The 13029-nt window shown below is 53.8% G+C and overlaps 5 protein-coding genes across 5 annotated transcripts; 3 read left to right on the top strand and 2 right to left on the bottom strand.

The window, feature by feature from the left end:
• Positions 1-288: 288 nt before the first annotated feature.
• YDF2101 (uncharacterized protein) lies at positions 289-1148 on the bottom strand (the record flags this gene model as incomplete). Its single annotated transcript, XM_003051765.1, has 2 exons — positions 289-857; positions 911-1148. 2 exons carry the CDS (start codon positions 1146-1148, stop codon positions 289-291), a joined length of 807 nt encoding a protein of 268 aa, XP_003051811.1.
• A 445-nt stretch (positions 1149-1593) lies between these two features.
• On the top strand, positions 1594-2518 carry NECHADRAFT_79262 (uncharacterized protein; the record flags this gene model as incomplete). Its single annotated transcript, XM_003052218.1, has 2 exons — positions 1594-1697; positions 1753-2518. The coding sequence occupies 2 exons, from the start codon at positions 1594-1596 to the stop codon at positions 2516-2518; spliced, it is 870 nt and encodes a 289-aa protein (XP_003052264.1).
• Positions 2519-2610: 92 nt separating this feature from the next.
• NECHADRAFT_37870 (uncharacterized protein) lies at positions 2611-3387 on the bottom strand (the record flags this gene model as incomplete). The annotated part of the gene is made up of 1 exon (XM_003051764.1): positions 2611-3387. One exon carries the CDS (start codon positions 3385-3387, stop codon positions 2611-2613), a length of 777 nt encoding a protein of 258 aa, XP_003051810.1.
• An 847-nt stretch (positions 3388-4234) lies between these two features.
• NECHADRAFT_79260 (uncharacterized protein) lies at positions 4235-5938 on the top strand (the record flags this gene model as incomplete). The annotated part of the gene is made up of 1 exon (XM_003052217.1): positions 4235-5938. One exon carries the CDS (start codon positions 4235-4237, stop codon positions 5936-5938), a length of 1704 nt encoding a protein of 567 aa, XP_003052263.1.
• Positions 5939-7047: 1109 nt separating this feature from the next.
• Positions 7048-9175, top strand: NECHADRAFT_38610 (uncharacterized protein; the record flags this gene model as incomplete). The annotated part of the gene is made up of 3 exons (XM_003052216.1): positions 7048-7273; positions 7362-8043; positions 8095-9175. 3 exons carry the CDS (start codon positions 7048-7050, stop codon positions 9173-9175), a joined length of 1989 nt encoding a protein of 662 aa, XP_003052262.1.
• Between the last annotated feature and the right edge of the window lie 3854 nt (positions 9176-13029).

Raw genomic sequence — 13029 nt, 5'->3', positions numbered from 1 at the left:
AGCTTGATGAGTTGGCACATCTCATGCCGACTTCGCAAGACGACGTCCAATCGAACGTCAAAGCCTGGGAATGACGCCGTCTGTTGACTCATTGTGGGAAGTGGGATCTTGTAAACGGACATGCCCCCTAATTCCGAGTTTCCACAACGCAGTCGGGTATCATGTTGGCGCCTGAACAACAATCCATGATGCGTGCTGTCGGGTTCAAGCTGTGATCTACCAGTGGTGGTTCTTGTTCTTTCTGCCCTTTCCCGGCTTCTCTGCTTTCTTTTCCGTTTCCGCTTCCGTCTAAGACTTGTTCGCGGCAGCAGCAGCCTGATTCTCCGCCTTGAGCTTGGCAAGCATCTCCTCCTTTGACTTGAGCTCGGCCAGAATCTTCTTGGACATTTCTTCGGCCTGGGCCTGGGCATCTGCTATTTTCCGGATCTCGGCTGCCTCCGTCTCGAGGCTGAAGGGTTGTCCTGGCCTGTTATGCGCTGGTATCATCGCTGAGCGCTCCCATACCTCGTTGCTATCGGTAGGAGGCGGTGGCGGTAGGCGCGTCTTACCCTTGCCTTTGCCGCCGCTCGGCTTCCACCCCTTGGGCACGGCGCCTTGTGTAAGGATGTTGTAGAATGTCTCGTAGGGTTCGTTGAAAAGCTGCTCTTCGTAGCTCCATGCTCGGATTTCGCCGTTTGACGCGACCATGGCCTGCTTCTCCTCCTCGTTCCGCCCATAAGGATGCAGGCGGAGGTAATGGTACAGTGTCTGGGGTTTCTCGCCCGAGTCATTAACGTAGTAGAGCTTGAGAGTGATGTCGAACTCTCCCCATCCCGTCTCGTTGACTACAAATGGCTTTCCAGGCTCTCCTTCAACCACTATTTCGCCGTTAGTCTCGTCGCGCGCATAGAGTGGTGGATCGAGATCGTACTTCGCACATAGTTAGGGATCGACTCGTGGAGCTTGAATTGCACGCGGCGTAGCCAGTATGTAATGTCTGTATCGTCGAGGCCCTTCACAAAGACCTGCCAGGAGTGTGTGTGGATGTCGGGGATGCCTGCTGGTCGCGGGTTGGTATCTGAGAAGGGCTTGGCGGTGCTTCCAACGATGAAGGGTCGTCGGACTTGCGTCAGCTTGACGCGCTTTCCTAGCTGATTTTGAGGCGCCATGGTGTAGTAGTTATTTCCCTAGAAGAGGTATGCGCCCGCGCGATTAGAAATGGATGATAATGGGAGATGGCCGGGTGATGAAGAGATGAAATGTAGAAGAAAGAATTGGCGACGGGCGTCAGCCTTGCGACTGATTGTTGAGTTGCGCCACAGTTGTCTCAGCCAATAATCGCTTAGTACAGACGCAAGCCACAAAGACTTCACAGCCTCGAGGTCCGATGATGATTTCATTGATTTCTCTCTCCCATCGGGAAGTGCTCAATATTTACTGGGACTCGGCCGTAGGGTTCAATTGGCACGTCACACCTTTGGCGATTTTGTCTCAGTTGCTCCTCATATTCCTCCAGCAGCTGGTCCAATTTTATTCTTACTTAAAAGCTCTCTGAAGCTCGACCTAGCTCCGGGTGAACCCTGACATCACACCACTTTCAACACCAACACCAACATGTCTGCGACAAAGAAGCTCGTCGTCTGCGGAGGAACCGGGTTTCTGGGCTCTCGAATCTGCAAATATGCTGTGGCAAGAGGCTGGGATGTGACTTCCATCAGGTAATGCCTCTCGCAAGTTCACCACCACACATCATAAGCTCATCTCTCATCTAAGCCGTTCCGGAGACCCCCGATGGGACACCATCACCTCGTCCCCTTCTCCCCCTCCGTGGGCACACAAGGTTAGCTGGGAGCGCGGCGATATTCTCCGTCCGGCTACGTATGCTCCTCTGCTCAACGGCGCCGACTATGTCGTCCACAGCATGGGCATCCTCCTCGAAGCCGACTACAAGGGCGCCATCTCGGGCAAGGAATCGCCCATCAGTGGTCTCCGGAAAGCCTTTGCGCCTGTCCGCGACCGCGGTGTCGATCCGCTGCAGCGAGGACAAGGCGAGGATATCAAGCCTCCCAACCCCAAGGACCAGTTCTCGTATGAGATCATGAACCGTGACAGTGCCGTCACTCTAGCAAAGCATGCCGCCGCTGCGAATGTGAGCTCCCTCTGCTACATCTCTGCTGCTGGAGGAGCGCCTGTCCTTCCTCAACGCTACATCTCGACCAAACGAGAGGCCGAAGTCACCATTGCCACCAAGTTCCCTCAGCTGAGGGGCATCTTTATCCGACCATCCTTCATGTTTGATAGCTCACGCCCCGTTACGGTGCCTCTAGCTGCCATGGTCGGCCTGGGCACTGCCTTTAACGATCTTACCGGCAACTACTTCAAGACCTTTATGGGTGCGGCTGGCGTCAAACCGATGAAGGTTGAGACTGTCGCCGAGGCTGTGGTTGAGGCCCTGGGCGACGAGAGCGTCAAGGGCGCGCTCGAAGTGCCCGATATTGAGGAACTTGCCAGCAAGGCATGGAGGAAAACAATGCTGTAGTGGCCGTGGTTACGATGATGTATTAAAAGCACAACGCTAGACTGTATAATACCCCGGGGGACTAAAAAGCGCCATCTATGGACCATCTCCCTCTAAATCATTGTACCTCGTTCAAAGCTGTCCCTGATCTCGGCAGTGTATTTGTTATAGAACCGAGACAGCTTCTGGTTGAACTGCTTGTTCTTTTCGTTGATGTATGTCACATCTCCTTCGTCGCCATTCTGTGCCATCCTCTCCTTTCTCTTCTTCAGTCGCTGCTCTTCGGCTCTCTGCAGATCTGCCACAAGACGGTCGACCGCCGCCTTGTCCGGCTTATTTTGAGAAAATGTCGTGGAATCCGCAGTCGAGTAGAAAGATCCATCCTTGTCAACAGCGATGAGCTCGCCGTCCTCGGTTTCGACAATGTCCAGACCGCCCGATGCTGCAGCCTTCTCGATGAGAGCCTGCTTATCCTTTTCGTACTTTTCCATATCGTAGTTGATATTTCTGAGCTGTCGCTTGTATATCTTGTTGGCCTCCTGCGTCTGGTCTGCAAAGGAGTTGTTGTCGCGATGAGCCGCCTTCTTCTTGAGTCGCTTGTCCCACTTCTCGCTCTCGTCGACAGTCCAGTCCCATGCTCTTTTGCGCTCGAAATCCTCGCCAGCTTCCTCCACATCTGCCTTGAGCAGCTTGTGCGACGCGATGGCGTGTTTCCGGTGCAGCGCAGTGAGTTGCGCGGGATCGGTGGCTAGTCGTTGAGACTCGAGGGTAGCCTCCTTCAGGTTCGTTTCCGCTGAAGTCTTTGCTCGCGCCTGAAGCGCCTTGAAGCGGGCCATTCGATCCTTGGCTTTAGAAGCAGGGTTGGCATCGGGAGCTGGCGCGTCATTCATCTTCTCGGTGGATGATTCGGTGGCGATTGTGTCGTCGGGCTTGGGGAGCTCGTCGGGCTTGGGGAGCTCGTCGGTCTCACCTGCCTTGGCGGGGGTTTCTTCAATAGTCTCTGGTTCTTCTGCAGAGGACGGTTCGACCGCCTCTGTTCTTCGTTTCTTTGCTGGAGGTGCCATACTGTCGGTTTGATGTGATGAAGTAAGTGATGCGGTTGCTCCGTGGAGTGTTGTGAATTCAGGTTGTTGGAAACAAAACTAAGCTTTGGTTGTGTTCTGACTGTGTTATTTCTGTTGAGTTGCTCCGTTCATTCACCTTAATGCGAGATCAAGAGTCACTGTCAACACCAGCCAAGCGGAAAAGTGTAATTGCGGCGCCGATGTGGCTCAGTCGCACAGCCACGGATCTGCCGCTGGTCATTCCAATTGCCGTAGCGGCCTCCACTTCCCCAGGTTTTAGGGGGTTGCGGGGCGGGGAATCGGACCGTTGGGGCAGCACCTGCCTGAAAGAACGCCTGTAAACTTCAACCAAAACAGCCTGTACAAGGCAATTGGGGGGGGCTTCACGGCTGATGACGGCGGGGATTTGTCAAGTAAGGGGCGTCAAAGCCATCCGAGGATGTCGCGTGTCTGCGGGGAGAGCAGGAATGAATGCGCGGCAAGGTCTTGCCTTCTCCCACTTTCCAATTTCAACTCCTCCTTGCTTTATTCAAATTCCCAACATGATATCACAACTTTTTTAAGTCGCGTGTTGCCTCAAGCCTCCTCCGTCTGCAATTGTTTTCTCTGACGCTTTTTACCTCTCACGCCTGCTGCAACGTGTCCAACCTTTCATCTCCCTTCCATCGCCAACATGATGCGCACGGCAGCTGCCCGAAGACCACGGGTCGCAAAACCAACGCTAAGCGCTGGAGCACAACAAACCCGCCAAAAGACGTTCATCAAAAAAGAGGACAAGAACGGAGAAATATATTATGCCATCAACAGATGGGGCAGGGCAAAACCCAAGACGCCACCGAATCGGGAACTCTTCCAGATCAATAATCTCCTCCTCGACCTCGACGACATGGACAGTAAGCACGTGCGAACGTGTACCGAGGACGATGAGGCTCAGATGCTCAAACACTGGTCTGTGGATCCCAAGCGCCAGGCATTGAGAAGCCGGCTCCAGGAGCTGTTGAGCGAGGTCGATTGGTCCCGGCGCAAGGTTTTCGAGATGTCGATGGACCCAACCAGTTCCTGGCAACTCGGGAGCCATGACATTCTCTCCGCAGCCCTCAACGGAGCCCCATCTAGCTCAACATCAGGCCCACCAGTCTCCTCCAACGGCCAACAAGGGTTCGCTAACGTTCTGAAAACCGAGACACCGGGTCAATCCAACACTCTCCACACCATCTGCTCGAAAAATGGGATTCCGGATCACGCCAAACAGGACGACGAATTATTGCTTCACTGGTTTCAGCTACGCAATCAATTGGCGCAGTCCGAGCAGACCAGCAAACCCCCGTCTCCCAGCCAGCTCGCATCAGCCCTAAGAGAGCAGGACACGGTTATCGGCATTCGCAGGCTAGTTTCACAATGTCTGTCTTCAGGCCTGGACGCCACGTCTTTTCACCAGACGCTCCACAACGGCCGAGGGCGACCACCTTCCAGCCTCTCTAGCGAGGTTCGGGATGCATGCGCGAATATTCTGAACGGCTGCCAGGAGAAAAGCGCAACTTGTCACGACCTCTTGGCTTTCCTTGGCAACCTTAGCCAGAGACTATCGTCTAGTGGCGCCCATATTGGCGAGCCGTTGTGTGGGCTTGGGCTGAGGCTTTCAGCCGAGATGGGCAAGCCCGCAGCCACCATGGAATACCTCGATATCGCCTTTAGAGATGGATACTTTGGGGATGAGGCTTTGGGTGACGTCCTCGATACTTTAGAGACGTACTCGCACCATCTCAGTGTCAATTCAGAGTCAAAATTCCTCGACATTGGCGACAGACAGACCCTCCTGAGTCTATTGACGGGTATCCGCAACGATACCCATGCTGCAGAAAGCCACACTGCACACGGATCAATTCGAACTGTTGCCATTCATTTCCTCCGGGAGCGGCGCGACGATGGCGCTACACTGATGGCCCTGGAAATCTATCGGGCTTACATAGTCCTTCTAGGTCGCCTAGGCGCGGTGACATCGCTCTGGCAAGAATGGCGACTATCGGGGGCCGAGCTCGAAGGTTTGATCCGAAACGGGAACCTACTGATGCCCGAGGGCCAGGCAGAGGAGATTGTCGTGGAATCTTTCAGAAATGCAATTGGGGCATCCCTCTCAGTTGTGGCTCTTCGTGATGATGCAGCTTCGACGGACCTCGACTTGGCGGGTTGTGCCACGCGGGACCTGGAAGCCATTGAAGAGCAGAACCAGGATGCTTGGCTCGGGTACCAGCAGCAGGAGGCGCACCCTATGCAAGGACTGTTGGACGGCGATTTCCGTGCGGCGCTGGGTCTCCCACTTGATGGGTGGATGGAAAGGTTGCGGCGTCTAGCTGAAGGAACTGATCCCCGAGGCTGAGTCGATGGATGGATGGATGGATGAGAGCTGTGCGAGACCAGACCAGGGGCAGGAGGACCCAATTGTGAGAGATATGATGCAGGTTTTCAAAATCGGTCAGCCAAGGGGTTTTGCGACATGCAGCATCATCATGATCATGTCAGACAAGCGCGGTCGTTCAGAAAGGGGTTCATCCCGCGCAGGCCGGAAGAGACAGAGACAACTGCAACGGCCTCGAGACATGAACTTTATTAGAGTTTCCTAATTTCCGTCTCCTGATTTCCCGAAGGACTGGTTACGTATACATTGGGACTGGGGGCAGAACCCAAGCCCAACAGGAAGTGGGTGTCACCCCATTCAGCCCTGTGAGCGACTCCGAGCCAGGACGGCGTCGAGCTTGGTTGACCCTACGAGCTGAAAGGGACGCCCGCAGCGCGCGATTGGCAGGTCTTCATCTGCTGGCCTGCCTAGCTGCGTCCAGCTCCCAGGCCTGTGCGAATCAAGATGGTCAAGGAGTGGGCTAGCAGCACAAGCCTGTCGCACCGCAGTGCTAGACATGGCATCTCGTCTCACCACACCCGCGACCTCGTACTGTACTTTAGCAGGAACACGGGAGCCGCTGAGCGCTGAGCCGCTGGCTGTGTACTGTCGAGTGAGAGTGAGTGGATGGCATAGCGCATGCATGCAGCCATCCCCTCGCCGTCCGATTTTCAAGGCAGCGCCTTGTTGCTGAGTTGTTCGTCCCATGGCGCTCTCACACACAGCACAGTGGACCTCCAATCCGAGGCGTCGGGCGGCGGGAGTCTGGCGCGAGTCTGGACCACACACATGGACAGCCCCGGATGCCGCCTCCGCCACTCTCATCTGCCGTTGCGCTCCCTCTCCTGGCAGCTGGGGCTCCCCTGCCCATGATCAGCGTGCGTCCGTCGTCTGGCTTAGGGTGTTGCTTATGCTTGACGAGCCTGTTTCACTGTCGACTTTTTTCTTCTTCGTCACCACCCACGGAACATTGAAGATTTCGACCATCTCGGCCGTCTGGAATTACATCGCCTTCCTCAGGTACCCAGAGCGACTGGTGATCGACGCGTATCCTCGGAGAGCATGTATGCTACGTCGCGGTGAAAGCCATGATGTGGATCTCACTGTCTCCGACCGGCCGACTACACGAGCGATTGGTGGTGCTGGGGCTGGCACTCCTTGCTTTCCACGTCAATGTCGCGGTTCAACAACGGGATCCGATAAACAACTTTTGTCGACGATGGGGTCATCAGAGTGCTGTAGTCGACAACAAGCTATACATTGGAGGAGGTTTGGTCACATATGATGGTGGTTCCGGAACACCAGAGAATTTCTCCAGTAGGTCGATCCGGCCGTCTTGGCGATCTTGGATCTCGGCTCGGCCAAGATGCTTCTTTGGGAAGAAGCTACTGACGCGATAACTCAGACCCCTACTTTATCTATCATGACCTGAATGCTGTCGCTGGCTCGGGCATGCCTCAGCCGTATGCCAATCTCAGCAAGAACTCGACAATTCCTGACGTCAGTGGTGGCATCTTCTGGCCTGATGATGTTAACAAGTACATCTATCTCTTTGGCGGCGAGTTCTATGACGAGACACCATGGGATTTCGATCTCTACCAATACGACATCATCAACAATCTATGGCAGAATCTCGGGTCCCCGAGGGACAACGACATCGTCGGACTGAGTTACGGAGCTGGCGTCTCCATCCCAAGTCGAGGCGAGGCCTACTATTACGGAGGATGGATGAACAACGCGACTGTCCCTGATTGGGGAGATGCACCCGAAGTGCCAACGTCCTACCTCCTCCGATATGAGATGGACTCTGAGAGGTGGACTAACAGTACTGGACCTGATGATATAGGCAGAGCAGAGGGCGTCATGGTCTACGTCCCGGTCGGAGACGGTGGCATGCTCGTCTACTTTGGTGGAATCCGGGCGACTGGAAACGACAGTTGGGAAGCACAACCGATGGAAGAAATCATGCTCTATGACGTCCTGAGCGGAAAGTTTTATATGCAAAACGCGACTGGCGATATTCCCGAGGTACGACGACGATTCTGCGCAGGCGTTACTTGGGTGGAAGACCAGTCCTCATACAATATGTAAGTACCCTCCTACTAGGCTCAACTGATATGGAAGCTGACGTTTTTTAGCTATCTCTATGGAGGTGGCGGCGAGGAAGAGGGCAGCATCGGCTTCGACGATATCTACATCTTGACGATGCCGACCTTTGAGTGGATCAAGATGTATCCCACCGATACTAACAAGACCGGAGCCTTCCCCCACCACAGCTTTACCTGTAACGTCGTCAACGAGGCTCAGATGTTTGTCCATGGTGGCTTCTTCCCGCTCAACGATGTGTGCGATGTCCCGGATCAATGGGGCCTGCACCTCATGGACCTGGGCAGACAGAACGAGAACAAGGCCCCTTGGGCTCTCTACGAACCCGACAAGACAAAATATGTTGTCCCAACAGATGTCATCAAGGTCGTGGGAGGCAACAAGGACGGCGGAGCAACCAAGACGAAGCCGGCAGGTGGCTTTGACCATGATGATCTCAACGCCCTCATGACGAGAAAGGCATCGGTCGCATCACGGACCCCGTCACGAGAGCTACCGGGTGATGGTGGTAACGGTGGATCTGATAAGCTCTCAACTGGGGCTATTGTTGGTATCGCGGTTGGCGGAGCCGTTGCTCTTATTGCTGCTCTCTTCGGCATTTTCTGCCTCGTTCGACGACATCGACGACGAAACACCCGCACCGGGTCTCAACAGGCCATGTCACAGCCATATGACTATCACCATCCTGCCCACCCTTCCGTCAGCTCGAACCAGTACTCGCCGGGCCCATGGAGTCCGCAGTCGTCTACCTTTAACCCTGCGAGCCCACCTCCTTTCCAGTCAAGACCACAGACAGTCCAGCCTCACCAAGGGCCACCAGTGGAACTGCCCTCGGAAAACGTCGATAACACTGGTCACATATCTCCGCATGCAAGCAATGAACCCAAGTTCGATGCCCATGGCAACGTCTGGATCCCGCAGGTGAGCATGATGCATGTCCCGGACCAAGGCCATTCTCCTGGGAGTCCGCACTACGATGGCACGATGGGATCTAACACATCCAAGACTGAGCCCGGATACTTTCCAACTGGCACACCACATGAGCTGGCGACCGACAGACGGACACCACAGGTCCCGGGAGAACCGGTCCACCAGACATACTACCACCCATAACATGGGGGTATCGGATAATGAGAGACGTGGAATTTTCTTTGCGTACACTACTGAGCTTGACGCTCAAACCCTTCATTATAGCGACTCTGTGAAGGAATGAAGGAAAAGGAATTATGGAGTACTTGGAGTCGGAACGACAACGACTTGGCAGCGAACGGACTTTTTGTCGGGATACCATTTATTTTTTGCCCGTGGCTCATCCTCTCCTTTTTAGAGCCAGGGGTTTAGCATACATGTGTAATATCAATGCCGCTGATGTAGTGGCTCTTTTGAATAGCTTCAGCGTGTCAGTGAGATGGCAGACGTCATTGCAATAACGAGACTCGAGCTGAAACTACCATCTTGCCGAGTTCCCATTGCCGTGCACACTTCGCATATGTGTATATTCATAGGTTCTCAACAGACAAAACTGGTGCTTTGTGTCTTGGTACATGTTACGCTCGCCGTTTGCTCATATGGTGGCCGCTCCATGGTGGTGTGTGATATCGTCAGGGGGAGCAATGCGAGTAAGCTGACTATTCCACGAAGGCATTTTACCTCCAGGTCTACCTGTACGAATTTTATGTCGGCATTGATCCTAATACTGCGCTCGGCTACCAGTGACAATCGTATGAGCAACCATTCCTGGGCTGAAAGACCACCACTCATTGATTCTCACTTGAGCACGACGGTGCAGTGTGGTTGAATCTTACAGTCGTTCGAGAGCCAGTCATCCAGGCAGAGTCCATTATCCGTTTAAAAAGGGCAGTGCGGTTCGGCGTACCAGCTTGGCAGTTACTTAATACACATGAATGCCTCTCTAACTAGTAACTCCGTACAGGGACGGATTTTACACAAGAGCTACTGCTGAGGGCTCACCTACAAACACATTGTTAGCATACTTAACAAAAATGCAGGTATCCATGGATGCCAAATAGCTTGGAGTCCCCTCCCTTGAGACGTCCTCCCATCCCCCAATACCCATAGGCATCAAGTTGGCACCGCTCAAGTCCTAGAGTAAGGTGGCTACTGTGTCAACATACAGAGGACGGGCTGGAACGTGTCACAATGACTCTCCGTGAGCTATGGTCTCGTGCCTAATTGTTTGTGTGACCATAAGCACGAGTGGTGGCTATCTTCGACTTCCAACTTGGCCAGCCTAATAGAGACCAGCGGCAGAATAGAGTGTCCAACGCAATAATTCTAACACTGCCCAGGTCCTATTTGCTAGCGGATAGCGACGATCAGAAGAGACATGGTCCAGTTCGAGATATTCCCATCGATCATTCACCGCCTACAAGTCTTGTTGTCATTTCTCACTCTTGAGGTGGCACAGGTCCCGAAGGTCCGAGGAGATGTAGGGTATAGGTTGCATGAACTGCAGGAACAATTGCGAAATACGAGCGAAAAAGGTAGAACGTCAACTCTTGAGTTGGGGTGACATTGCTGCCAAACACTGCAGGCGTATAGGATAGGGTGGTGTCCATGTTGAAAGGTTGCGTCGTTGTTGAGTTATTGACACCATTGCTTGTCTTGATGACGAGGCGAGAAGATCTCTCAACTGTCAAGCTTTGAGTCAATTTGCATGCCATCACCCCATAGAAGCCTAGAATTGCTACGAGTTTTATGTTGGCGTCAAGCTGAGCATCGAACCCTGTCGTTGACAACTAGCGTCAACTCGCCATAAGACATATAACTGACGCGATGCGGCTCCCCCGCCTAGGGTATGGACCTCAACAGAGCCGCCGGGAATGATGCCATCGTCTCTGGGTCTTGGCTGTGGGGATTGGCCGTCTCCGAGGGGATTCATGTCTCTGGGGTAAAGCCGCGGTATCCGCAAGGCTGCGTCTCGAGGTGAGTGAATGCAGGCAGCGAATGGTGTGACGAGGCAGAGTGATCAAAGACGTCAGCGTGGGGGAGTTGATGATAGGATTGACTAGCTGAGGATCTAGACAGCTGCCGAGTTTAACGCTCACGATGACGACTCTCCAAAGAGACGATTCAACGATGAACATGTCGATCTGGGTTCGGGCTCGGGAATCTTCGGCGATAGGATAGTCGAGCATGCGGCGGTTTAGTTAAGCAACGGGCGATGGATCGACTGGTTTACCCCATTGAGTTCGGCCGTGGCGCGTGCTCTTGCTTTTTGGTCCCTTGATCGCCGAAGCGTGGAGTCAAGATGGGGGCGGCAAGATATCAGTTGGTGTGGTGTGGAGGGGGAAAAGGAGATCAGCCAGATAATCAAATCACCGGGCAGGCAAATAAGCACAGACGAGGCCATGCTGGAGACTGAATCGAGAGGGAGATAAGCGATCACGAGGTTGTTTACCCGGAGAGGAGCAGCTTCCAGCTAGAGATTGAACCGGGCATTAAACATGGAACATTGGTATGGACGGGGGTGTCTGGATAAGATATTGGATGGCCTCGGTCGCGATAAGCTAAACTGAGCTGCTCAGCCGTAGAAGCGCAGTATCGAAAACGGGAGGTTTGATGCATCTGACACGACACGACACAACATCTGCAGCATCTGTCCGTTCGCTCAGGGCAGGCAAAACGTTGCAGCCCCCTCTTCCTCTAGTCTAGAACAACACACGCGACGGGTCAGGTGGTTTCTCCCAGTCACATCTCTCTCGAAGAAGCCAGAGGGAGGGCATGGCGAGATGTGGCGAGAGGCCATCTCAGGGTAGGTAGCTGTAGCTGTTGTAGGCAGGGGAGAAGGAAGGGTAGCATCGAGTGGGGAGTGGGCGTCAAGGTGATGCACGACATGCGTGTGTTGAAGTGGGCGGACGGAAGATGGATCAAACAGAGTGTTGCTTCTTTTGATGTCTAATCCATATATTGACGCCGTTGAAGGCAAGGGGTTGAATGCCGAAAGCACGCATCAGGCGAGTCAACTCCACTACCAGCGGACATTAACTGACTGACTGATGGACCATACTCGTATCAATAAACGAAATCACATCATTTACTGTGCGAGAATGAATCAGGACCGACCTGCGGCTGTCGGTTGGTGAGGTGTCGTGAAATTCCGGCGCGTAGAGCGCATTTGAGGCCCTTATCTTGGCCTCATGCTGGTTGCCAGCCAGATATTATTGCCCTACGATAATCGCCCAGACCTTATCCGTAGCTTAGCCTACCTAGACCTTACCTACATGCTTGCCATGCCCTCTCGGCAAGCAGGGAACAGGCCCAGACTCACAGCCCTTGCCTGAGATGGCAGTCTTGGTCCGTTAGCTGGCGAAACCATCGTCACTGGGCCGGGCGTGGTGTTGAAGATTGGCCCTTGCCTGCATCGTCACTGGAGGGGATTTTACACCGAAGATATCCGAGTCAAGTCAGACGAGGGGGCCATCCCTTCAATGGTGAAATAAGCGAACCCCGACCAAGCGTGCGAGAACGATTGGCCCGTGAGCACAGATGATGTGACTGAAGCCATGACCACGAGCTCTAGGATCATGGATCTAGAGGACTCAGGGAAAACCCCTGGATTCAAGCTACTTTTTCGGAACCGTTATGAAAATTTCTGCTTTTCCTTTCTTCTTTGTCGAAAAGAGAGGCTCCGCAACCCGAGTTCGTGGGCTGTTGCTGAGCCGCAAGTGGAGGCTTTCCAATTTGAAGTGAGAACCCCGACGGGTCCCTACATGAGCCGGACGGGGGACGGGGAATTGGCAGGTTGAAAAAAAAGAGTTCAAGGGAGGACGAATTAGAAGCTAGAGTCAATGACATTTTAGCTCCCGGACCTTGATGGAGGGTCAGTCCTCAACCCTCATGGACAGACAAACACACGGACAAGGCTCAAACCGCCAGGCTAGAGACGGTGTCAAGAGTAACGAAACCCTGCACATTGGAAGGGACATTTCTGGGCGCATTATCGT

Source organism: Fusarium vanettenii (genome assembly GCF_000151355.1).
Source record: "Fusarium vanettenii 77-13-4 chromosome 4 genomic scaffold NECHAsca_3_chr4_2_0, whole genome shotgun sequence".
Classification (NCBI taxonomy): Eukaryota; Fungi; Ascomycota; class Sordariomycetes; order Hypocreales; family Nectriaceae; genus Fusarium; species Fusarium vanettenii.
The sequence above is the reverse complement of the archived record's forward strand: the minus strand, read 5'-3'. Positions and strand labels throughout refer to the sequence as shown.